Source organism: Otolemur garnettii, unplaced genomic scaffold, assembly GCF_000181295.1.
Source record: "Otolemur garnettii isolate 467f Iridium unplaced genomic scaffold, OtoGar3 scaffold00098, whole genome shotgun sequence".
In the NCBI taxonomy this organism is placed as follows: Eukaryota; Metazoa; Chordata; class Mammalia; order Primates; family Galagidae; genus Otolemur; species Otolemur garnettii.
Window position 1 is genome coordinate 7,126,685 of NW_003852493.1, and position 27,765 is coordinate 7,154,449.

A 27,765-nucleotide genomic window follows, 5' to 3' on the forward strand; every position below is an offset into this window, starting at 1 on the left:
AGTTAAGACATTCATACTCTGCTTTTAGAAAGATTCACTTGTACCCTTGTAAGATAAAACATAGAGGTGACCCCACCAATCACCCTTCCTCCCCCATCCACCCCCCTCTCCTCCCCTCTCCCACTGCCCTCCCATAGTCTAAGGCTATAATTAGGTTGTGACATTCCGATAAAAGCTACGAATTAGTTTCAAAATAGGGCTGTGTACATTGGATACTTTTTCTTCCATTCTTGAGATACTTTGCTGAGAAGAACATTTTCTAATTCCATCCATATAAACATGAAGGAGGTAAAGTCTCCATCTTTCTTTATGCATGTTCAATTTCTAATACCATTCTTAGAGTTTCGAGGTATGAATTAAAGGCGTAATATTTTATTAAATTAATAAAAATACTCATGTGTAAAACAGTGCCTGTAGTTAACAATACTGTATCGTACTCTTAAAATGTGCTTAAGAGGGTAGATTTTATGTTAAGTGTTATCACCATAAAAAATAAATGAATGAGTAAATAGGGTAGGAGGAAACTTTTGAAGGTAATGGATATATTCATGGCATACTTTGTGGTGATGGTTCCATGGGTATACACTTAAAACACTCATGTCTTTAGTTAAGGAAATGAAAATTTATACATTAATGATGACATTTGGAGACTACTCAACAAATTGATTACTAAAATTGAATCCAATCATTCTGCATTTAAAACCTATCAAACAAAATTAAATGTAAATTAATCTAGGTTCATACCGAAATTCATCATTGGCTCTTTCTTCTTGGAGTCCAATCCACCAGTTTGCACCATACTTGGACAACTATTAAAAGAAAAAAAAAAAGGAAAATGTCAGCATTTATTCTACTCGTTTTCCTTTTTCACTATTAAGATTAATGGGATTGCTGTTAATAGCTTTCTATTCTTTAGTATTTTGCCCAATTATCTAAAGAAAAGTATACTAAGCCCTAGCATTTTGAGAAAACCTGAAACTTCATTATTCTAAAAAGTTCCCTCCCCTTATGACAGAAGATAGGATCAAACATTCAAAATAATTTTTGCGTAATACAACTTGAAAAGTAAAATTTCCAACTAGGTAAGAGGGATTTAAAAAGTAATGTTGTAAAGTAAAATAAAAAATGATTTCCTTTCCTGACTAAAAAAATTAGTGGCTTATCTTCTTAGTGATTTATAGAAATTCATCGAAAAGGTCACATGTATTCGAAAAGCAGTTCAAGCCACAAAAGCATCAGTAGTATAAAGATTTTGAACTTTAGTCATTAGTCTGATTGGTAAGCCTTAAACAGCATTAGCACGTTCACCATTCAAACACAAAGACGCAGCACTGGACAAAATACTACAGGATTCCCAGTATTGAATGATGAGAAAATTATCGTTTGTATATATATTGTATTAATTATTACAACAATGTTAATCATGTGGTCCTAAGTACAAGAAAGTCTAAAATTGAAACATAGGCACCCACACACATTAGTGCAGGTGTAACACTGGACTTATGACCCAGGAAACTGAAATTCCCTTTTTTTTTTGACTGGGGCTGGGTTTGAACCCACCACCTCCAGCATATGAAGCCTGCATCCTACCCTTTTGAGCCACAGATGCTGCCCTGAAATTCCTTCTTTAACTATAAAAGAGAAAGAGGCAGTAAGGGTTTTTGTAAATCTCTAAGTCAGTATACTTATGGTGTAAGCATGTGCTATGTGTGTGTCTATATGTATGTGTGAATTGTAACTTTTATATGCTAAAAATGTGTTAGTGTAAAGGCATTATATATTCAAATTTATACTCTCATTTCTTCTGTAGAGACTTGGGAATAAATTTTAAGACATATTATTTTTCTGTATGAATTTCAGGTCACTGTACAATAGAACTTCATAGCTCTCTAACATTCTAATTTACAAGCAGGTATTTTTATTCCTTAAAGAGTGTGGCTGTTTGCCGTATCAGCAATTTGAGGATAATACAAGATGGAACAACTGCAATTTTGGATCCCTGAGGTGCTGTTTCATGGACATGTTCTTACATGCTGAATTTAGATTCCCATTGTCAGACTTTGGAATGGGGCTATTGAGACCGGCTGTGAACTCAGTGGGAGAGCCACAACAATTTTATGCAGTCTAAATAGGTCTCACGTGCAACAGGGGTGGAACTCATGGCCTGATTGTTCACTACCCCAATTAAGGACCTCTAAAGAGAAATTATAATGACTGCATCTTAAGTGACATATTTATTACCACCTTGGTTATTGCCTGGTAATCTTTCACCTTCCACATTACAACCTGTTGTGACGGCATAGAACTTCTGAGGACATGCTCGAAGATACTCAGACAGAAAACTCCAGCGTCAAAAGCAGATGTTTTAAATTTTAGCTGAGGCATAAGACCACAACAAGAGAAAACTTGTTGCTTGTGCTTGTATAAAGAAATGTGATCCAAACACACGTTTTATAACATTGATTAGGTTTTGATAGATACAAACTGTGATTACAGTTAGCATCACATGGAAAGAACACTTACAGATAAACAAAAATTCCAGCAACGGCCAGCATATTAATTTACTAAGCAATATAAGGAAGAACAACCTGTCCTCTCTTAAAATGGTCCCATCAAACATGACAAGACCAGGTGGCACCTGTGGCTCAGTGAGGAGGGTGCCGGCCCCATAAACTGAGGGTGGCAGGTTCGAACCCGGCCCCGGCCAAACTGCAACAAAAAAATAGCTGGGCATTGTGGGTGCCTATAGTCCCAGCTACTTGGGAGGCTAAGGCAAGTGAATCAGAAAAAAAAAAAAAAAAGATGACAAGACCAAGTTCTTTTAAAGGGTTTTAAACCCCGTATATTGGAGGAAGACTAATAGATTTGGTACGTATTTTTAGAAGTATTTAGAAATGAAATTTTAATAATAATGGTAAGCTGCCATTTCAAAAATGCCAACATTGCATAACAGTGTAAAAACGTTAGCCATGTGGACCAATTGGGTAACAGTATGTGCCAATTCCCAAAGAGTTTACACCTTCCCCCCCTGCTCCCCTTAAGAATTAATCTGGTTATCAAGATGGCCCCCCAAATAAAGGCACTCTATCATGCCTTGAGGTCTTTTGTTATTCAAGAGTTTCAAGCTGCAAACATCTTGTTAACAATGGTTGTTTTTTGCTTCAGATTTTAAAAACTGGGTTTTTCGCTTCAGATTTTAAAACCTGTTTAAAACCCCAGTTTCCTTGTTCATAATGGATTTTTTGACACTCCAACTAATGTTATTTTTGTTTTACACAATTCCAGTTACTACTCTTCAGAGGTGAGCTATACAAATTGGAAATGTAATTTTTTAAATATTTAATTACTTATTTATATTTTTTTCTACATTTATAGGATGGGCATCCCACAAAAAGCGAGTGGCATGACCTCCACACATGTGGCTCCTCATCCTAGAATAAAATAAGTTCTTCTGGATTAACCTATTCCAGTAGGACATTCTAAAGTATGGGATTTCTTTCTTATGAAATGTGAACAGTCACCATAAAAACCACTTTCACCACCACCAACAAAACATGCTCAAGGTAGTAACAAATTGTGCAGAAATAAGAATTGCTTGCAAATCTACCTCTTTCTTCTCATTTAATACCCTTTCCCATTGACATCTGCTTATAGGCTAAATGTGTTCTCCCCAAATTTACATGCTGAAATCCTCCAAGGATTACATTGATACATGACAAGGTGGAGCCTTAGGGAAATGATTTGGTCATAAGGGTGGGGCCCTCATGAATGGGATTGTGCCCTTATAGCAGGGACCTTGGAGAGCTCCATTATGTGAGGACACAGATGAACCAGGAAGTGGGCCCTCACCAGACATTGAATCTGACAGTGCCTGGATCTTGAACTTCCATCCTTCAGAACTGTGAGCAATAAATTTCTGTTATTTGTAAGCCATCCAGTCTATGGTGTTCAGACCAAATAGACTAAGACAGTTCTAGGCCCCTTTGCTGGTCTTCACATCCTGTACTCACCAGTAATTTTTTTTTTGTGTGTGTGTGTAGCACAGTAGAGTGTTAGATGAGTCAGAAGATCAAACATAACACTGATGGGGCATTCTATATTAACATGGTTATTGGCTAGTTGACAATTTATATTTTGCTATATAAAACACCACAATGTTTGTCCTATTTGAGATCAGAGTCTGCCATTGAATCATGGCACTGGCGACGACATCTCAAGCTGCCAAGCTCATGGAGTTTCATTATGTTCTTCTGTGGGAGTTATTAACTCCACCATCCCCACTGGAGATTAGAAGATGAATTAAGTAGAAAGGTGAATACAGAAGACTTACAGAAGTTCCCAGGATACCTAAGCTCTGTTGGAAAAATTGATGAAGCTCTGTGTTGTTTATGCCTGAGATGGAGCTGATGGCCATCTTTTGGGGAAGGATTCTGCAACTAGATTTTAATGTAATGAAGACATTATATACCCTGGATACTGCTGTTCTGCTGTTGCAGGCAACACTGGGTAGGGTTTTTAAGGCCTGGGTTTCCTTCTAAATTCTGCCCCTTAGATGCCATGTAACTAAGTTGCTTAACCTGTTTGAAGTCTTTGGTTCCTCATCTGTAAAATGTTCAAGTAAAAGACTTCCAGATTCTTGAAAAGATGAAATTGTAATCTTTCATTTGTAATGTTGAGCACCATGCTAACACTGTTATGGTAAGTACTGGCCAAATGGCAGCACTTTCAAGGATATACATTTTGCATATTGTTGGATTGGTTTTTAGCCATTCATCTGATCTCTTGTTGGTGTCGTCTGAGGTGAGGAGTCTGCTGTCTGGCCAAAGAAACATGGATTTTCTGACATCATAGTATGTAATTTGATAGTATTGAACATACATTATGGTTTTCCTCCAGTGCTCCAGTTGCAGGAGTGGAAGAGTGACAAAATAGCATACAAACTGATGGTGGATCCAGAGGTGGTTCTGCCACTGAGTGTCAGCAGGGTCATGTGCTTGTCATCTGACCTCTGACCTGAGCTGCCCACAGCTATATGAGCAAAAACAGGATAGAGAAATGCTAACGCCCGTGAGCTTGAAGGAAGACATTTCTCCCACAGGGCAAGGATACTTTAATGTAGGACTTCATTTTAATAGTCAACTTACAAAGACACGAAAAGAGCCAGCCAGGCGCGGTGGCTCATGCCTGTAATCCTAGCACTCTGAAAGGCCAAGGTGGGTAGATCTCTTGAGCTCAGGAGTTTAAGACCAGCCTGAGCAAGGGCAAGATCCCATCTCTACTAAAAATAGAAAAATCTAGCCAGGAATTGTGGTAGGTGACTTAGTCCCATCTACGTGGAAGGCTGAGGCAAGGGGATCGCTTAAGCACAGGAGTTTGAGGTTTCTGTGAGCTTGGCTGACATCATAGCACTCTAGCTTGGGCAGCAGAGAGAGACTCTGTCTCAAAAAAAAAAAAAAATAAAAGATGATAGCTCTAGTAAAGATTCCTGAATATCAAGAAATATGGTCAGATTACAGAGAGAGAAAATGGCTGTCTCACAGTTTCAAAGGTTTCCTAGGGAAGCTGGGAGAGAGATTTTTCCTCCGTGGTGCCCCCATGGAAATGTGTACCTACTGTTCCTTTTGACTCACGGCAGCATATCATTTACAGATTTTTAATTTTTATTAAAAAATTGACAGATAAAATTGTATGCACTTATTGTGTAAGACAAGATGCTCTGAAGTATACATATCCAATTTTTTTAAGAACACAGATTGTGCCAGGCGAGATGGCTCACACCTGGAATCCGAACACTGTGGGAAGTTGAGGTGGGAGGAACTCAGGAGTTCCAGACCAGCCTGAGCAAGAGCAAGACCCTGACTCCATTAAAAAAAAAAAAAAAAAAGCCAGCAGGCATGGTGCATCTATAATCCTAGCGACTCGGAGGCTGAGGCAGCAGAATGTCCACAGCTCGAGTCTGAGGTTGCAGTGAGCTATGGCAACACCACTGCACTCTGCTAGGGTATACGGTGAGACTCTGCCTCAACAACAACAAAAACAAACAAACAAACAAACAAAAAACACAGGCTGTATCTCATACATTTTTTGTGTCCTTGAGAAATATCACAGTGTCTGTTACACACCTGATGCTTGATAAATGCTTACCGAAGAGATACGCTTTAAGGTACGCTACTGCTTGCTGATTAGTTTGCTCCCTTCGGATTAGCTTACTTCCACAAAGGACTCAGTAGTTTTTCTCTACTTTAAGTTGACACGGAAAACTACTCCAGATATTTTTTGTATGTTGTCTTTACAAATATAAAAATAGTATACTCTCGTTAGTAAAACTGGAAACCTTGAAACTGCCCGAGGTCTTCCTGTCCCTTATTTAAGCCTTATTTTCCACCGCAGTGTTTATCCATTTATCTTTTTCTAATAAACACATATTACGTCATTCTATCTATTTACTAGTATTGATCATGGTCTTTCTTCCCAGACTAGATTATAAACTCCACGAGGGCAGGAATTTTGGTGTGTTTTGGTCACTGATAGAACTCTAGTTCCTGGGAGGGACTCAGTACCTGTGTGTTGAACGAGCACATGAACCTCACAAAACAACAAAATTCTACTTACTCTCCGTTGTCACTAGCAAAAAAGGAAGAGAAATGAAATGGCTGAGCAACACAGGAAACCTGTATGGCTGTGATTTTCCCTTAGTCTCTATAACGGGAAGGATAATGATTCTCAAACATCTATGGCTTCTATTGAAACTTAGTAAATGTCTGAAGTCAAATGAACCCCACACCCCCAGGGACAGAGGCCAGCGCTAAAGCCTGAGTCTCTCATGGAGCTCAGTGTTTCAGTACCATTTTTATTTTGCTGTAGATGAATTCCTGCTCGTGTGCAGAGTGAATTGTGAGAAGATCACCCTGCAGCCAGCCACAGACAAACTCAAAGGCAGACCATTCTGAGGCATAGGTGTGAAAAAGGTATTCTGAGTCCTGATAGAAGAGCCAGGGTGCATCTGAAAGAAAAATAAACGATTCAAGTAAGGCAAAACTGATGAGGTAGACTGCAGCTTAAATAAGGTATGCCACAATTGACCCCAATTTTGCAATTGAGCCACTCAACATTTAAAAAAAATTATATACACACACACATGAACACAGACACACTCTCATATCTATATGAACACGAATACATAATTTGCTTATTTTTCTTGGACTACCTCATACAAGAAACCGTCATTAGTATACAAAGGTCAGGGATAGACACGTTTTAAAATCACATGTCATAAAAATGATCAGAGATATTAGCCTTCAATTATATTTAATGGGCACATTTATTAATGTGCTCATTCATTTAAACAGATTATTTCTAGGTGGACACGAGAAGAGAGAGGCTCAATAGAGGCAGTGGTAATACAGTAAGGTGTGCAGAAGCACTTATATGGCATACAATCAGAAAGTCAAGGACAGCCAGGATTGCTCTTACCATACTGGTACCAGGATGGAATCTTGGGTCTCACATCTGCAAGTGCAAGCAAATCACCTTGACTGACGTTTCTTCACAAGTGCATTGTCTCTGAGTTACCTCATCTCTAAACATATCACTTTGTATTTCATCTTTTTAAAAATCATTTTTAAAAAGGTACATTAGGCTGTTTGGAATATATGATCAGTACTCATATTTGAAGAGGAGGCCCTTGAGAGGCCTTTGATTAAGGAAGGAAGGACATAGACACTGGCTGGGGGCCCAGTGCTTCCACTTGCTCCTTTCACAAGTAATTCTGTTTGCTTATAAAGTCAGAGTGACATTTCTTTCAGACTTTACTTGCACAATGAAGTATTCTGCAATATTAGCTGGCTACCTTATTCCTAATGAACTGATTGGCATACAGCATTAGTGTCACGTTTTCTCATTTCCTTATGATGCGTTCTTTGTCAAAATAGTATAATGTGGTTCATCAAGCAGGTTGCTGGTATGGTAGTTCACGGTGCTTAAATTTTAAGGTGCCCATACCCCTTCACTTGGGAAAGTTCTATAGATTTTTAGAAGCCAAACATATAGTAAAAATCTAATTACTATTTTTACCTCTTGGAATTTTGCATATCCACTCGCGTTTGGAATCACAGTGCAAGGGCAGCAAGGTTTTGTTTGCCTTAAACACGGCACAATTTCTTGCATCTTCTTCCAAATAAATATTGTCTAAAAATGAAGAGACAACCTGCAGCAGATGAAGTGTGTTATTCCTTAACAATGATTCCCCCACAAAAAGTTCCAATAGATCAAAAAAGGCATTCCTGTACATATTCACTATAGACTTCTAGAGAGAGCCACAGAAAACGTCTGGCTATCATTCCAGTTAAAGTTTGTTGGACATTCATGAAGAACAAGTCAAACAGTATTTAGTATTTTTTTCTTAAAGATCCTATCTCTTTAAAAGAAGCATGCTACCCCTTTCTCCAGAAGGAGCCAATCAGATGCAAGCTTCATTCTGCACTTGCACTGTTTTCTAACTGGCTGGTTTAGTCTCACCTTGGAATCCTGGATAAACTTCTCAGAGGATCAAGGATGTGTCAGATCTGGGTATCACCAATGATGTCAATTATTTTACACATTTGCTAAGCTTTTAGTCTCTAATTGTTAGCCCTAGCTAACAGGAATAGACTAATAGAGTAATCAGGAAACTAGCCAACACTTTCCATGAGTGCCAAACGATTCATACAGCAGGGGTATGAAATAAAGACTCAGCTTTTCAATTATTTAATGACTACCTGACAGAAGAGTGGCTGGACTACTAGTGAAATTGGGGTAAAAATTTGGAAAAAGAGGATATTTTGAAATCATTTACATTCTTCCTCAAACATGTACATAGCCATGCCATAATTCATCTAATTTTGATATAACTAACATATATAATATATACCCTCAGGTTCAAAGAATAGCATGAGGAGTGGTGAGGAACTCAGTCCACTGCTTCATGGCCTTATCTCATTTATTCTGCACCACATTGTCTATTCTTCTCTTATTACTAATGAGTTTGCTTTGTTAAAACAAAATGAAATGCTCTCAACTTCTATATATCAACTTTGTTCTTCAAGTGCTGCACTGACTTTAACCACCCAACCGTGCCATGCCGTGGCTGCCATTTGTGGGCTGAGTTGACTCTTCTCTATTTCTTCTGTTTTCTGGGCCTAGGTTTCTTCATCAGCAAAACAGATGGATGGGGCTTAGTGATCTTTAAGATCATGTCCTGCTCTCTGAAGCTGATACTGTTTCAAAGAAGCCGTATTGGAGTAGACATGTTATTATTATTATTTTTTAACTAGTATGCCTTTATCATTATTTCAGTTTCCACTAGAAGCATATAGCTTCATCAGAAATCTCTTCCTTACAATTTTGAACACCATCTATGTAGTGGGCATTTCTCTCTTGGTCTTTCCTATTTCAAAGTTAGGCTGCTGCTACTTTGCAACTGGGAGATATTACAACATGTGGCTTTGGAGTCAAGACAACCTGTGCGCAAATTCTGGCTGTCCTAGGTATTATTTTAGGCCAACTACTTAGTCATTCTAATGCCCAGGGCCCCAAGTGATTGTCAGGATGGATTAGATCATGCATTCAGTTCGGCCTTCACAACATTGCACAGCTCAATAAACCGGAGCAGCCTTAAACGCCCATACAGGTTCTTACTAGTGACCCCATTTCACGGACAAAACAGAACAACTTGATTTTGCCTGTGCCCTAGGATGCATCCTGTTTCAATCTGGGATACAGCTTCCATTTTTTCCCTGTGAATTTTGAGAAAAATGTGAAAATTCTTCATTGCAATAGTGAGTTCTCTCTTTCCTTCACAGAGGTCTGCGAGTGTAAGGATAAATAAAAAGCAACACTCTTTTTCCTTTTGGAGTTACTTGCTCTGGCAGAGAAGGAGGTAATATTTTTAAGTCTTGCATTTCTGTCCTTTTAGAGTGAGATAAAGTGAAAACCATTCACCACAATAGTCTCCTTTTCATTGTGACAAACCCAAGGGTCCTGTGCTCACATAATCAGGCACCATACAGGACAGGAGACGGGGGAAAGAAGACTAGAAGACTGGTGTTATTCTAAAAATAGCTGCTTCCCTGCCACAGAGACTCTTCCCTGGGTATATGGTATGGGGCGGACCTTTTTTGAGCGTTTGGATGAGATTGTGTAGGGCCTTTAGAACTATCTGGCTAGCAAAAGTTTCCTAAGACCTTGCCAAAAGAATTCTCCTGGTACCAAGATCTGGTGCCATTTTGCCATGGGAGATACAGCCATGATTTCTCGTTGACCCTGTCTTGGTTGGTTCACCAAGTGGTTCCAGGGCCCCTTGTTTTGAATTCATCACTTTTCTCCAGTTTGGCAAGACTTACAGGAGTTCCGTCAGACCACTCCCAGGAGCCAGCACTCAGTGGGTTTCTTTTATTAAATCCAATCCAGAACTGCCTTTCTTCTGTCCTAGGAAGAGAAGAAACAAAAACCGTGCCTTTTTTCATAGAATTTATGACATCATGTAAAAGGCTCAAAAATCTTTTAAAATATGTATGTATGCAGGAAACAGCTGATGCTACTGGCAGGATTGATCAAGTCAACAAACGTTTATTGAACATTTTTTTACATGCAAAATCCTGTGCTATGAAATGAACGAGATGAACAGAGAGAAGATTTAGACTCACATTCTCTTTCTCCTGGTTTGTATGGTTTTCTCACCAGTGACGCACAGTTGGGGAAGAGTCAGCCCATGTTGAGAACATGGGTTCCCGACCAGGGATGGCAGTGCCTTTCACTCAGCACAGAGCACATGACAGCGAGTTGGTGGAAATCTTGGGACATCTCTTCCCTAGAGGAAGCTTCACTACTTTGCTATTTCTACCCTGCAATGCTTTGATTTGTGGCTCTTTTGTCAAACGTTCGTGTATTCTCTGAAAGTTAACCACCATCCCCATTTAATAAAAGGTGCATAGTAGGTTTGGGGCTTTCCCCCTCCTCAGATCCCAAGATAAATAATTCTACAGCAAATCAGACTGAGCCATGGTAGATTAACTTCAGCAGTCACCACTGGTTTAGACTTGGCGAGAAGCTCCACGGAGAATCATCTGCCTTCCTATTAGGCAGAGTACAAATGTGTCAAACCACAGACTACTCAATAAATCAAGCAATAAAGCCAAATTGTACAATGAACCATCTCACTAAGATAATTTTCTGAGAGTAATTTTGAAGAATTAAAGATTTAAAAGATTCAGAAGTCATGACAGATGCTTTATTTTCCTTAGTGCTGAGAAACAAGCTTATTCTGAAGAATCCCTTCTCATGTGTTTGAGCTACTCTGCTTGAAGGTTACAAATTAAAGTCAAATGCAACTTAGAAAATGTGAAAGATCCCCAGTGCCTGGTTGGTCACTGTTGTGTTGGCACCTTGCATTTGAGGTTGGGAGAAGGTGGGAATGACCGCCTTCAGGTTAAGCCAGGCACATTCATTCTCCATGGCAGAGGCTGAAAACCCACATTACTCTCCCTCTCACACCTTTTATTTCTTTGCTCTTTGGATTCAGATTTCTACATTTTTTCCTGCTATATACTGGCTCCTAGAAGATTAAATAGTATTTATTTTCTTTTATATCTTTTCCCTAAAATTATATAATTTCCTAAGTGTATATACATGTGTGTGTGTGTGTGTGTGTGTGTGTGTGTCTGGTTAATGAAAAAGAAAAGCAGTTCCATAGGAAGGAGCAGCAGCTCCCATGCTGACTCCGAGATCTGCTACATGTTATAATTAAGCTCAGATTTGACTGAATTCTCTAGTACTCTGGGCAGAACGCACAACACCATTATACAGATTTCACGATTAGATGTCAAAGATCAATAATTTTATAGATGCTTGGCTCTAACTTCTACTAGAGACTTCAAATGTGAGAATTTATGTAAATAGAAATGACCGTGATATTTGAAAATACCAAATATGGCAAACTGGGAAGCAGTTTGCGTGTGATTGTGTCGTACAACAAATTTCAGAAAAAGCACAGGACAGAATATGCAAATATGTGTTGTGAGGGGCTAAAATCGTGAAGCCGAGTACACTCAGGACAATGAAGACTGACACCTCTCCTTCAGAGTTGTGGCCTCACACCTGCCTAATAATCCAACCAACCAGGAAGCTTTGTAGACCTTTCTTCAGTCCTAGAGAGTCTGATTCAGCAGCTGTAGGGCAAGACCAGAAAGCGCCTATGTAAAGGGTCATTCCCTTGGAGATTAGTCAGGTTCTGGAACCCTGGTCTCGTATCAGCACTTCCTGTGGGGATGAGCAGTTTTGCAGGATGTTAATAAGTGTTCTCCAAAAAAAAAAAAATTTTGTGACCAAAGAAAGCACTTCCTCCTTTAAGCCTTTACAATGCTCATAGGCACGGCAAATTTCAAAGATTATCCATTAATTTGCAAATATATTAAACACAAAATGCCCCCTTTTCTCCATAGAATAATCCAGGAGCTTGACAATGGGAAATGTGTCAAAAACGTTCACCCTTATGGTCATTTTTATAGATGCTGAAGATGGATAATTTGATACATGTTATACATTAATCTTTTTACAGGAATGTCCTACAAGGAAACTTATAATGAAGGCCAAAATTTTCCTCAAAAGCCATCCTGGATTTTTTCTGGGATTCGGGCAAGTGATCCATTGGGACTCCAGATTTCCAGACCTTGGAGGAGAGTATCTGGTATTATGTTTGTCCTCACTAAATTCATGAATCCAGCCATGAGGTGTTCTGCCCTTAGACCACATGTCCTCAGGGGCAGGATACTATCTGGCCTGTCTGTTGGGTGCTCCAGCCACTTATGCAGGCACCTGTACCCCTCACACAGAAGATAGTCTCAAATATACAGTGACTCATAAGAACATTTTAGAAAGAGAGTTCAAGGTGTTGGAGGGGTAAGATTCAACAAAGAGACCTAATGGTTGTCTTCAAATATTTGAAAATAAAGCAAATTTTTATCTGAACTGCTCTAGCTCCAAACTGAAAGGAGGGAGATTTCTGGTTTACTAGAATGTTCCTCATTAAAACCAGCCTTCTACAATGGATGGGTTCTCTCTCAAGTAAGGAGATTGCTGAGACAGGCCAGGATTATGGCAGACGGTGGATGACCATGGGAATGTGGTTGAGGAATTCCTGTGTAGGGCCGGAGGTAGCATAAGACCTTTAAGATTTCTTCCTGTTTAAACTTAGCTGAGTTTCTAATTCCACAGAATTCAAGATTCTGTAAACTTGCAAGATGGACACAGATAAATACGCACTTATTTCTGCTTATATAAAATTAGGGAGACGGGTTGGAAATTAAAACACAAAAATCAATGGGACTATTTTTTTTCCCAAACAAAATCTTACATGGATTCCCATTAGATATATAATAATCATCAGTGGAGCTAGGTGAAGCATTCTGGTAAGTCAGTGAGCAAGGAACCAGTTCTGCCTGTGGCCGCCTCCTGCTCCTCAGGTTCCAGGAGCCTCGGATCCTCAGACAACACTTTGAAAATCACTGGGCTGAATAATTATTGAGTTTGGCAGCAAAGCTCTAAAATTCTGAATTGAGTCACATGGAAGAGTTTTCAACTATCAAAAACAATTGTCATTTTGTTCTTTGTTTTGTGAAATGAAAAGTTGGTGCAATTTATGTATAGACACAAATACACACACACATACATATATATATATAACTATGTTTTTTCTTTCACAATTATGTACAGTTGGCTTTAGGCTTAATACAAATACTGGAATTTAAAAAAACTACTTGGGATACTCACCCCTAAGAAGCCATTACTAGGAGATGGAACATTTGACTGTAATTTTTCAAAACTTAACACATATTTACCAATTAAATTTTGAATGTAAGAGATCATTCACAAAATTCTCTTCTTCGATATGGGCAAAGCTTGCAAGATGAGCTCCAAATTCTTCACAAAATGCTTCAGCTTCTCTCCATGTTCTTTTCCCCAGGACTTTTTCACTATGAAATACCTGAATAGTAAAGGAAGAAAACTAACACTGTCACAGAGAAGGGGAGGCTATTTCCTTATCCTCAAGAAAAGAACAGCTCAGAAGAGAATGTAATAGAAGCTTGACTTATGGGAAGATGTAACATTATCAAACTAGAATGTGCCTAGTCATACAAAACTATTAGCTTGTTTTTTCTCACCACAAATTCCTGTGGAGGACGTGACAAACTCAGTTTTATAAATGAGCTTCTTGAGACTTTCCCACCCTAAATCTCCTAAGCTGACATGACTTGCCTGTACTTGTCCTTCAATCAATGTTTGTCAAGAGATGAGGAAAGTCAGTCTAAGAGAGGGAGAATTTTAGGTTACACAGCTACAAACTGGCCGAGTTAAGATTAGACTCAGACTCTGTGACTTTCCATCCTACTAGACTGCCTTCTGACAAATTAGTATTAGCATCTAGTGGACCGGTGGTAAGAACTGAGGAATGAGACCTGGGACCTAGAGCGGGTATATTTCGGGGGTCTTTGGGTCTTAGCTGAATTGGCAGGTGCAATGGTTCAGCTGTGTCTAAATTCTCTGCTATTTTTCAGCTGTGCTCATGGAACAGCAAGAACTCAGTCAAATGAAGAGTTTGTTTTTGGCTTTAAGTTTCAGGTGAGGGACTGAAGACCCAGAGCTCATGATCCTAGACCTCTGCACCTTTCTCATTTTTAACTGCCTGGCACTAAGCCTGAACCTCTAATGTCAGGCAGGTACACCTGAGGCCACCCTTCACCAGACTCTGATTTGCTGAGACCAGAATGAATAGCTTTCTAAATCCTGTGGGCCACAGCACACCATTTCCATCTTCTAAATTATATGTCAAAACTCGCTTCCTCGGGGAATGTCTTCTTGAATCATTCTAAACTCATAAATCCTATCACCATGCCCATCACACACCATGCATCTGTTGACATATTAGGGTGATATATGGTAGAAAAAGCACTAGACCGGGAGTCCCAAGACTGGGGTTTTATTCCAACTCTGTCAATAAATAATTGTGATCTTGGGCAAATCTCAGTGGCATCAGGTTGTTCATTTCTAAAGTCTAACTTACTGCTTCGTGAGGTCACTTTTGGGCCCGTTATTCTGTGAATTTAGTGTACATGAGTACAATTTAAACCGAGTGCACAGGTGCTCCACGCCATCCACGAGCTGCAGCAGCTCTGGACAGAGTCTGTCTTTGTTCGGCTCTGCATGTGCCCTGCTGATGGAAAAGTTTCTCCCAAGATTTGTTGAAATGCTATTTGTAAAATGAACCAAGACAAAACCACCAAACATAAAAACATCATATTTCAAAAAACATGTATCTGATAAGAAAATTACAGGAACTGATATAAATATAGGACCTAAAGCTGATTTTTAAATAGGCATTTCTTCATGGATTATACACACACACACACACACACACACACACACACACACGGGATTTTTATATATATATATACACAAAGGATTATATATATATATATAAATAAAATACACACATACAGTATATACACATACAGAGGGTGCCAAAAAATGTATACACATTTTATGAAAGGAAAAAATTGTATTAAATTGTAATACTCAGGCCGAGTGTCATGGCTCACATCTGTAATCATAACACTCTGGGAGGCTAAGGCAAGTGGATTGCTTGAGCTCACAAGTTTAAGACCAGCCTGAGCAAGAGTGAGGACCCCATCTCTAAAAAATAGAAAAACTGAGGCAAGAGGATTTCTTGAGCTCAAGAGCGTGAGGTTGCTGTGAGATATGATTCCATTGCACTTTACATAGCCCATCAGAATGAGACTCTGTCTCCAAAAAATAAAAAAATAAATAAAATTGTGTATTACTGACAAAAAAAGATGAATACAAGTCACATTTGACTTCTGCAATTACAAGAGGTGGTATGAATTTCATACTACACACATTGCTACCATAATTCAATTCAATTTCAAAAAGTAATACAAAATATCATCTCTCAAAATGTGCATACATTTTTTGGCATCCCCAATACACATACACACAAATGTATACACACATATATGTACACATATATACACATATGTATCAACTGTATGTATTAATTTGTTTCATTGTTTCAGGTGTCTGGCAAGCTGCAAAAGTTACCTTTATTAGCAGAATTCTACCATTTAATAAGGAATTCATTCACTGTCTTAAACAAATGCACCATTTTATCAATAATACCCAGTGAGCATCTGTCTCCTTCATTTGGGATATGTTTGATGATAAGGACAATATTGACTGGGACCTCACTGTCCCCAGATGGTCCTTGCTGACTCAGCTCTCGTTTGTATTCTCAGGCAGAATGTACTGAGAATGCAACATCCCAAGATAGGGGGAACTGTCCTCATCCCTCCTGTAACAGAATGTCCTGCTAGGCTGTAGCCCAAAGACCCAGAGAGGAGAGCTTTTGGGATCTCTCGGCCGTCCTGGGAGGTGAGGCATGTGCAGACGAGACTCCATCCTCCGTGGGCAGCTTTCCTGAGCCTTGGGGGTCTGGCTCACCACAGATCCTAGGCTCTTGCTGCTTCTTGTACAGGTTGCACATCCCTAATCTAAAACTCTAAACTCCAAAACACTTCCAAGATCTAAAACTGTCTCAGCAGGGACATGACATTCAAAGGAAATGCTCATTGGAGAAGTTCAGATTTCAGCTTTTCAGACTTGTGATGCTCAGCCAGGAAGAAATACTTCTGGTTCGAGCATTTTGGATCAGGGATACTCAACCTTGTAATAAAGTTGCTTTGCCTGACTTGTCATGTGAGTGCTTTGTCCTACCAGATTCATACCATAGCAGCTGAGTTTGCACAAAACCTCCTGCCAGAGCTAGGAACCTTAGCAGAAACTGGTCAGGGAGTTGGAGTCCTCCTCCAGGATTGATAACCAGTACATGGTGTTCCCTGCCCAGGGACTAAGACTGGCACACGGTATTTCTTCTTAACAGATATCAATCTGGGTGATAAACTCTTCAATGTCACCACAACATGCCATTTTTTTTAAACTTAAAAATTATTTGGAATGCAACTGCAAGGATAGAGACAGGCAACAAATACTGATTAAGCACCTGCTGTTTGCCAGGCACTGTTCTGGAAAAAGAAAAGGTGCTGGAGGAAAGGAATTTAGGACACACGGATCAAATTGAAATAGTGTTGTCTTGTTAAGCATGCCCATATAACCTTGGTGTTACCTTGAAGCAACTGGCCAGACCAGGCTCTGATTCCCAGTCCAAATAGCAGGGGTGAAAGGGCCATCTCTCTTCATGCTCAGTTTTTTCCTGGGTTTCAACTGGCTGTTTGCACACGGACATTGCCTTAAAGTGTCTGCAGTCCTTTACTTCCCAGCGACCAAGTGGATACCTTCCTCGCATGGCAACACAGCCACCACTGTAGCCTAAAAACAGAAAACAAGCACTTTTCATCCCACACAACTAAAACATTTTGTGCTCAGAAGACAGCGCTTTAGAGTATTGAATAATTGACATCTCATAATGAAGCACCCAGACAGAGCAATAAAGATGAAAAAGGAGGCTTTGTTGGCATGATTATCTCATTTCTCTTCATCTCTGGAGACAAGAATAGAAGATGGAAGTCTGGGAGAAAAGAGTGTGAAGGCTGAAAATTGGACATTGTCCTCTTTGAGCTCAGATGGCAAATGATGAGGAACTAGGATCTGTTCCTACATGGAACCAACATATCCCCATGGCTTTGAAATTCCATCGTGAAAAATCAGCACAGTGCTCATCCTTTGACAACAGATTCAATGGGGGAACATTCATAAATGATGGGTTCAAGGTAGGCCTCAAGGACACACAACAGAAAACCAAACTGTAAACCCTGGGAGAAAGGAGAGAATGAGAATGAATTCTCTAAATGAGGTGAAGCTCTGGGCACAGAGACAGAGCAGACATCAGGGAAGAGAGGGCCAGGAGAGAGGGAGAGAAAGAAAGAAAGAGAGAAATGTAATAGATGTTTAGTTATGGACAAATGTCCACTATTTTCTTTTGTATGTTTGACCATTTTAAAACATGAAATATGTTTTTACATAAAAATAATTTATAAATTGAATTAAGATTCTTAAGTTGTCAGCAACATCTATACAGCTCGTAAAGCAGCTGAAAATATATATTTTATTTTATGAAGTCAAAGGTTTATTTTTAAATACAATCCCCAATCATTGTGACTATTTGATATTTTCTGAGCACATCATGCTCTTTAAACATACATATTTTAAATTTCAGCCAAGAGTAATAGAAAACAATCTATTCTAAAAATAGAGTAAAAAATGATTAAGAATGAGCTTTGTTTTTTTCTGGAAGCCAGGGTGATCATAGCTACAAAAAGCTGGGAATCTGTAGCCTGCTGTATGAAGGACAAAACAAAAACCAACTCTTAGTTCAGCAAGACATTAAACAATCAATAGAATATGTGAATGCTATAGTAAAGATGTGTTCAAGGCTCTGGAATAGACATGGGAAGTGGTGATGAAGACTGACCAGAGACATCAGCAAAGAATGTGTAGGAGGTGACATTTGGGCTGAATTTTGAAGGAAGAGAAAAGGGTTTTCAAGGCATGTTTGTCAATAACAAGCATTTGAAGACTTGTGATTATTCTGGATGTAAAGGCACTTTAAAAAATGTAGTCACTTGGTACTGGATATTTATCTTTGCTTAATTTTCCTTCAGAAGTGATAGCTTCGATTTTTTTGATACTAGGAAACTGGCATTATCCCTCTCTGCCATAGTTTCGTTGTTTTAGGCTCACAGAAAGACTAAGGAGAGGGAAAATGAAGAGTGGGAGTGAGAAGGAAGAACACAGAGGAAGACTGTGATCAAAGAAGAGAAAGAATCAAAACTGAGAACGAGAGCGTTTGGTCTTCAACAATCCTGGGCACACACTGATGTGGTAGACACCAGCAATCTCTCACCACCAGCAATCAGCTCACTCTCTTGGTGACCAGAGAGCCCAGATTGGTGTTGTGTGTGTACAAGTTCATGTATCAAAGAGACCTGCAAAGGGGAAAATGGCCAGTTGCAAAGGAAGAAACACACTAAGTATGTTTCAAATGGAAGAAAAGGGAGTCAAGGGAGAGTTGGTCCATACAAAGGCTCCCCTGGCCTAGAACAGCTAGTTTGTGTTAGGGATGCAGGGTTGGGGGATGGCAAAGGAGATTATAGTATACAACTGCCTCTGCCAGACTGGAGCTTTGTGGGCCTGTGGAGCATAATAGTGGAATGCAGCTTGCAGTCTAGCTGGGTCATGAAAAACAGAGATGTTGCATGCTCTGTGCTAGGAGATTGCACTGGGAAATCCACACGGAAGCTCCAAGGGCAACATGCTGCTGGAGGAAGAGGTAAAATGTGCACTCGTGCCTCATCCCTTCATCTTTCCTTTCCAGAAGCCTTTGAGGGGTGCCAGTGGAACCTCCAGTTCCCACAGAGCACAGGCCAGGTGGGGAACAAAGTACTTCTGACTTGGAGCCTGAAGTCCGGGGTTCTGGTCCTAGCACAAATATTTGGTAACTTGAAACTTGAGCATGTTAATCAGGATGAGCCTTGTCTAAAATATGGGGATGATAACCCCTTTCTTCTTATAGGTGTTCAAAAACATTAGCTGAAGCCAGGTACTGAAAAGCACTCTGTGAAATATGAAGAACTAAAAACACTGAGATGTGGCTATGGTTGGGGTCACTTCTTCTTCTTCTTCTTCTTCTTCTTCTTCTTCTTCTTTTTTTGAATTCAGGGAACTTTATTGATGTTACATGACAAGGTGGGGCTTCTAAGCCCCTCCCATTCTTTAGGGAGTCTGGTCAAGGGGAGAGTCTCAGTGAGAATCTGGAAAACTGGAAACTGTGTAGAGGGGAGATTCTCAATGAGGTGGGGGACTGAGTAGGCAGGGGCACCCCAGCAGCTAAGGTAGGGTGACCAGGCGTCCCGATTTTGGTGGGACAGTCCTGCTTTTCAATAATTTGTCCCGTGTCCCGCGGCGTTTTAAAAAAGTTCCGATTTTTGGAAAGAATGCACAAACAGGCTGGAGAACAAGAAGGGAATATATGGTTTTTGGCTGCCACATGGCTATTTCACCAGAATATGAGTTTTATATTATTTTTGTTAATTTTATAATGTTAAACTGTAATAAATAATTGCTGAGAAGTGATTATCTAGAACTGCATATCAAAGTTTGCCTTGTTGTCAGGCCCTGCCCTGAGCCTTCCCCTGCCCTGCACCGTCCCTTGCCCCGCCCCTGCCCCCCCATGTTGTCCCACCTTACAGATGTTAGAATCTGGTCACCCTAGCCAAGGGCCTTTCTCTTCCTCTCATGCTCTGTCTGGGGCTGGTAGTCTTGGGGTTCTTATTCCTCAGAGGCCAGTGGGCCATAAAATCCACCACCCTGTTGCTGTAGCCAAATTCATTATCATATCAGGCAATGAGTTTGACAAAGTGGTCATTAAGGGCAATGCCAGCTCCAGTGAAGAATAGGTGTCACTGTCAAAGTCAGAGGAGATGACCTGGCACTCGGTGTAACCCAGGATGCCCTTGAGGGGGCCCTCTGACGCCTGCTTCACCACCTTCTTGACATCATTGTATTTGGCAGCCTTCTCCAGATGGCAGGTGGAAGTGGGGACACGGAAAGCCATGCCAGTGAGCTTCCCATTCAGCTCAGGGATGACCTTGCCCACAGCCTTGGCTGCACCAGCTGAGTCAGGGATGATGTTCTGGAGAGAACCAGGACCATCATGCCACAACTTCTCAGAGGGGCCATCCACAGTCTTCTGGGTGGCAGTGATGGCGTGGACTGTGGTGATGAGTCCCTCCACAATGCCAGAATTGTCATGGATGACCTTAGCCAAGGGGGCTAAGCAGTTGGTGGTGCAGGAGGCATTGCTGACAATGCTGAGGCTGTTTTCATACTTCTCGTGGTTCACACCCATCACAAACATGGGGGCATCAGCAGGAGGGGCAGAGATAATGACCCTTTTGGCTCCCCCCGTACGTGAGCCCCAGCTTTCTCCATAGTGAAGACACCAGTGGACTCCACAACATACTCAGCACCTGCCTCTCCCCATTTGATTTTGGTGGAATCTTGTTCCTGGAAGATGGTTATGGGATTTCCATTGATGACAAGCTTCCCATTCTCAGCCTTGACTGGGCCATGGAATTTTCCATGGATAGAATCATACTGGAACATGTAGACCATGTAGTTGAGGTCAATGAAGGGGTCATTGATGGTGACAGTATCCACTTTGCCAGAGATGAAAGCAGCCCTGTTGACCACAGGCCCAATGTGACCAAAGCCATTTACTCTGACCTTCACTTTCACCATGGTGCCTCGGGAATGCGGCTGGTGCTGCACTAGAAGAAGCGGCTGTCTGACGGGAGGACCTGGGAGCTGACTGTGGTCACTTTTATTACAAAGGCTGGGATTTCATGGTCTGAGTTTTGCCTGCATGTTCAAAGAATTTTTTTAAAAGTTGGAATCAGCAAGTTTGCAGTGTAATATACTTTTTTGTTGGTCTTGCATTTTTCACACTTTCCTACATCAGACAATGATTAAATAGCTTTGGTTTTAGACGCTATAGATATTCGACTCATCTTCATTAGTGAAGAAGGAGACGCTGGTGCAACACTATGAAGATGAAAAGTGCTGTGGGAGGGCTATTGGTATTCGAAAGTGGTTAACTTAATGGGACGTTTGACCCAAATTTTAGAGTCTCAGCCCCAAAGAAGCAGTAAAGTGGTATAATAAAGGGAGGCTGGGCTCAGGGAGCTATAAACTAAATTTATAAGAGACACCATGGGAATGCGTGCTTGCAAAGCCAGGAAGGGGAGGGGTGAGGGAAGGGGAAGAGGTGGGTTTTCTCTCAGAGAAATTGCTAAATTTGATAACTCACTTTCTATTGGGGGGGGGAAACAACCATTATCCTTTTTCTCAGTGGTGAGTCTCCTGTTTCAACAGATTCTCGTTACCTGTCTTTCCCCTTCAGTCCCTGTCGCACTCTCCCTCAAACATGAAGGGGGAGACTTTCTGTGGATTAAGACATTCCAACTCGTGATTCTAGTCTCCTCCATTTAACAAAGCTCTCTAGCCATATGACATGAAGTGAGCGGGGGAAGCTCCAGCCCTTCCCCGCTTTGGTCACATACCTGGAACAACCAACTGAGCTGACTATTTGTGGTATCAGGGTGAGAAGACATGTGCCGGGCCCTCAGTGCCTCTAGACAAGTACTACATTAGAGTTAGTTATTTCCCCCATGTTCCCTGCAACAACCCCTCACACTCATCTCTCAAGTCCTCTACCCTCCCCCCACCCTCTCCCTCCCTCTTCTCTCCTTCTCCGCAGAGAAAGAGGAGCTTTTCGGGGTGCAGGGGGTGAGCTTTCCTGAAGTGCTGTCTACCTGCCAGGCACCATGTCAGGCATTTCATATGGTCTTTCCCCAATTGAACTCCCCAAACCCTCTGAGGCAATTATTAGTGTCTGCATTTGGCAGACGGAAATACTGAGGCACAGAGGCTTAGTGCCTTCCCAAAGACCACAGGGCTGGTGTGGGTTTGATCCAGCTGAGTGAATGAATAAATGATGTCCCTTAAATTTGTGCTGCTTTCCCAGGGAGCTTCCTCTCATTCCTCTAGTAATGTTTCTCTCCCTTATGTGGCTAATGCATTTCCTTGAAGATTTACTATCACAGTTTTACCTGGTATGACAGTTACTTATAATATTATTTTTAAAATATGGACATGTCCTAAGGGTGCTCAAAAATAAGACTGGGTTTATCTTCACGTATGTGGTGGTTCATTTCAGAGCTCTGATGAACCTTAAAATAGACTGGCTTATATAGTTGCATCTGACTTGCCCTCCTGGGACCCTGTTTTCCTTATCATTGGCAGAAGATTTTGATTGACTTGAAACAATTGGGGTAAATGTGCCCTGTTAGTCCACATGTGTGAAGCAACGTACCAGTGGCATCTAGCTCTTGAAAAAAAACTTGTTCACAGAATGGACAGTGGCAAAATAGTGCTCTCAAGTGATTTTCTTTTACAGACATCTACAAGGCTCTAATCTAATAACTTGGAAAAGCATTTTTGAAAGACTTAACATCTACTTTCTTTCACCATCAAGCAACGTTCATTTCCAGTGAATCTTTAATCTTGGTACAAAGTAAATTTCAGTCTCTGTGCATTAGCTTCCTTGATGAGAAGCTAATTTATCATCTGTTCCTTTAATCAGCAGCAATGGTTGGCATAGATCAAAACCATTTTTTTCTGTTTCACCTGAAATTTTACTTTTCTAAAATACCAAAGGTCATGGGGTTGCTTTGTTGCTTTTTAATAAAAGTAACAGAATTTTCTGGTGTTTTCAAAATAGGAAATTTTAGCCTGAAAGAAAGGAAATACAGAGAAAAGATAGCTTAAGTAAAAACCTTGTACATCTGACTTCAAATTGGAAGCATGAATTCGAACTCAAAAAGTATTTCATCTTACACACACACACGTGCACACACATACCCTAAATCTGTCCACTGAAATGACCTAGAAAAAATAACAAACTCACAAACTATGATCACTCCTGTGTCCAGATTGTGATATGCTGCCCATCAAAAGGAACTAGGGTTCTTTTGTGAAGTGGATGTTTCTAGGTCAGAGCAGAAATTTACATTTTGCCATGGCAGGTGGCAAGGACACTATCAAAGACTACTGGTATCATATCAAAAGGACTCAGGAGGTCATTCTTGAAGAGATTTCCATCACAAAGATGGGTCAACTTAAGCATTAAAAAAGAAAATTGCAATGAATTAAAATATATCAAATATACTTAAAACCCTTACTTCATAGTAATGCTAAAAAAAACCCTCGAATTCAGTGTTTTAACCTTTTTTTTTATCTCACAGCACACTTGAACCTATATTGAAACTTCCTTGGCACATATAAACTATGTTGATCAAAAAAAAAAAAAAAGCAAAAAAGAGAATATACTTATTGTGCTTTGAACTTCTTTTGAAGATACTTTAATTAATGATCTTTAAAAATTGTTGTTGCACACCTAAGGTCCTCTCACGGTACATGAGTGTGCTGTGGCACACTGGTTGAGAACCACTGTTCTAATGGTCACTTTTGGAAGATGCTAATGAAGAAATAAGCATTTTGAAAACAAGGAAAGGGAAAAAATTAAGCGTTTATTCTGTTTTCCCTCTAAAAATTGTATACAAAGTAACCAAAAAATTGATTGAGAAGAATTACTTCCTTATAGAAATATTCCAGTTATAAAGGAAAAAACCTCTGATGAATCAAGGGATATAGACATTGATCATCAGAGGCTGCTAATATCACAAAAAGAGAGAAAAGTTGGACACTAGGTGCCTTGGGACAGAACACAACTTCCTATGAAATGTTCTTCCCCCAAACTAAAATATAAAATAAAATTTGAATGTGTTCATGTCTCTGATTCTAACTCTTTAAAAATAAAAATTCTAATTTTATGAAAAATATAGAGGATGGAGTAACACATTAACCAACATGATGGGAATACAATCAACAAAGCCCAGACTGTAAGAACTTTTATAGAATAAAACCCATTCGCATCAATCAGTAAAGGCGCGGGGGATGTGAGGAAGGAAACCTAGAGATTAAAAAGGGTTTGGGAGACCTGTCAACCAAGTGCAATGCAGGAACCTTATTTGGATCTTGATTCAAACAAAGTATAAAATGCATTATGTAATACTTGTAAGTCATTTGGAAATTTGAGCTTAGATGAAGTTATTTTTTTTTTTTTGTTTGAGATGGAGCCTCAAGCTATCCCCCTGGGTAGAGTGCCATGGCATCACGCTCACAGCAACCTCCAACTCCTGGGCTCAAGTGAGTCTCCTGCCTCAGCCTCCCAAGTAGCTGGGACTACAGGCGCCCGCCACAACGCCTGGCCATTTTTTGGTTGCAGCCATCATTGTTGTTTGGCGGGCCGGGCTGGGGATTCGAACCCGACACCTTAGGTGTATGTGGCTGGCGCCTTAGCCGCTTGAGCCACAGGCGCCGAGCCAGATGAAGATTTATAATGTTAGGCAATTGTAGTTCGTTACTTTTAGGTATGATGATTGTATATTACCATGTTAAAAAAAGTCTTTATTTTTTGGAAATAATACTGAAATGTTTATGGATGAAATGATATAATGATGGGGATTTGCTATGAAAAAATATGGGAAGGGGTGAGGGTAGAGAGGAAATAAGATTGGCCATGAATTGGGAATCGCTGATGCTTGGGGATGGATACATAATGCTTCATTATACTATTTGATGAACATTATTCCAAGTTGAGAAAAAATGGCAGACGTGTGATTCCACCACAAATTGAATGTTTTGCTGGCATGACATAAGGACAGAGTCTTGGCTGAGTTTATAAAAAACTGCAGGCTTCCTGTTCAGTGGTCAATTCATATAGTCACTCTTCACTGGATTAAGATTCTGACATGGCGACCAAGCTAATGGATTCTTTTGTGACAGGCAAGAAAGAAAATGTGATTTAGGGTGGTGTTTCGGCAAGCTGCAATTTGAAAGAAAAAGGGAAACACAGGGGCTTTTATATTGCTATTTTCTTCCAAAAAGATTTACATTTTCATCTTATTCAGAGACAATTTACTCAATGTCAATCAGCATGAGGAGCCAAACTAAGCATCACGGCATTATTTTTGCTTCAGGGAAAAGAGAAAAAGAATAGTGTCACTCAAATAAATTACAGCAGAAACTTATGAATGACAAGGAGCTCGGCTTCAATTCCAGATTTTAGACATCTAAATATGCCCCAAGGAAGTTAACATTAAAAACCAAGGACTCTGTCTACTCAAAATGTATTAATTTATTTTGACAGTTATAGACATTTCTAACAAAATTCCAAAATCTATAGAAGTGATACCTGAGCTCCTACTTTTTTTCAACATAGTGTGATATGAAAATTTACTATTCTCTGCATTATAGTAAAATTCGTAGAGTCATAGGAAAAGAAAATTGTTCTAGTGAGACAGTTGTGATATTTCTTGTTTAGAGCTATGGAAAAGTGCCAGTTCCCATACAAATTTCCTAAATGATTTTTCCTAAAGAATGCTTATATACAAAAGAAAATCTCATTTGTCTTAACTTCACTTTGCTGACTCTTTAAAAAGTAGAATTTTTAAAAAATTAATAAACTTACTTTTTTAGAGCAGCAGTTTTAGGTTCTTAGTAAAACTGAGTGGGAAAAGAGAGAGTTTTGCTTCATTTCTTCACCCCTGCCACAATCTCCTTCACTATAGACATTCCATGCCATAGTGGTCCATTCGTTACAACTGATAAACCTAGATTGTCTGATGTTTGCCTGTAAGAACCTGATTGAGGTCCTGGAAGTAGAATTCACAAATGTATGGGGCCCCCCTGTGACTGGGTCCCCTGGAGTTTTTAACTCTCAGAGTCAGTACACAATGAACCTTCAGCAATTTCATCAATTTCAGGTTGGGTTTTCCCATCCCAGCACTGGTTCCAGTAACTTGTGGACTTCCTGTATCTTCCTGCTTGTCTGTCCACTTTTGGGGGGCAGTGATTTGCCCTCTGATCTCATTTATTTGATGGATCTAAGAAGAGTTGTTGATTTTTCAGTTTGTTCAGTTTTTTACTTGTTGCTAGGATGGCGTGGCAACTTCTAAGCTTTTTATATGCTGGGCTGGGAACTGAAAGTCTTCAAAAAGTACAGGTTTTTAAACCATATATTCAACAGAGAGAATGTAAACTTTCTTTGATCTCTTTCTCTTTTTCTTTCTTTTATCTTTAGGAGGTCTAAAGGAATTTTTTTTTTTTAAAGAATATTTAATGCTGGCTCTTAGGTTGAGGAAATGTAAGACTTTAGGCAACAATCAGACCCTCCTTTAAAGCCCTGTGATTATCCAGGGTGCTCACATCTTAGACTGTATAGCTGAGGAATTCTAATAGGATAATAATGATACTCTCTGTACACTTAGGCACAGTCTTACAAAATCTTTCTCTAAGGAAGGCTAGTATTTACTGATTATTTACAATGCAGCAGGAACTATGTAATATTTCATTCAATTCTCCCAATAATTCTGTGAGGTAGATACTACTGTTATGATTATCTTAAAGAAGAAGAAACTGAGATATGAAGAAATAAAGTAACTTATCAAAGATTATACAGCCGGGATTTGAACTTGAATCTGACTCCACAGTGGATACTCTTTATGCACATGCTAACCTGCAGGGCAGTCTCTTATAACTATTAGTTATCAGCCTATTTAATGCTCTAAATGAAGAACATTTTTTAGCCTAAGACTTTTCTGATCCAAAACCTTCAATGGCTTCCCATACTTAGAGAACAAGTGAAAACTCTTTAGCTTGTAGTATTAAGCTGTGGTTTCAACATACTGCTCCGGCCTATCTTTTACAACTCCTTTTCATGTATCTTACTTTCTAGTTATGTGGAGCTATGAAATTCCTCAAAGTTGCTCAGTGCTTCCTTGGCTCCATAAGTTCGGTCATGCTTAGGAAATTCTTTTTACTTCTGTAGCCACCAAATCCTGTGACATTTCAAATATAAAGTGAAATCTCACTTCCTCCTTGGACTTTTTTTTGATAACTCCAATGGGAGTTATTGTCTCCTCGTTTAACTGTTAGAGTATTTTGTACCTCTTACAATAGTCATCACATATTTTCCTGCTACTATGGTTTGAATGTATGTACCCCTCCACCACATTTATA

General features: G+C 39.8%; 1 protein-coding gene across 1 annotated transcript in view; it reads right to left on the bottom strand.

The window, feature by feature from the left end:
* The window catches only part of PLA2R1 (phospholipase A2 receptor 1), a 127,355-nt gene that overhangs the window by 34,345 nt on the left and 65,245 nt on the right, over positions 1-27,765 (bottom strand). Inside the window, exons 12-18 of the mRNA XM_023516823.1 lie at positions 17,231-17,433; positions 13,872-14,017; positions 10,380-10,464; positions 8,074-8,206; positions 7,474-7,509; positions 6,846-7,003; positions 745-809 (exon numbers count right to left, since the gene is read on the bottom strand). Coding sequence (XP_023372591.1) covers positions 745-809; positions 6,846-7,003; positions 7,474-7,509; positions 8,074-8,206; positions 10,380-10,464; positions 13,872-14,017; positions 17,231-17,433 — 826 coding nt within the window. The remainder of the gene's footprint in view (positions 1-744; positions 810-6,845; positions 7,004-7,473; positions 7,510-8,073; positions 8,207-10,379; positions 10,465-13,871; positions 14,018-17,230; positions 17,434-27,765) is intronic.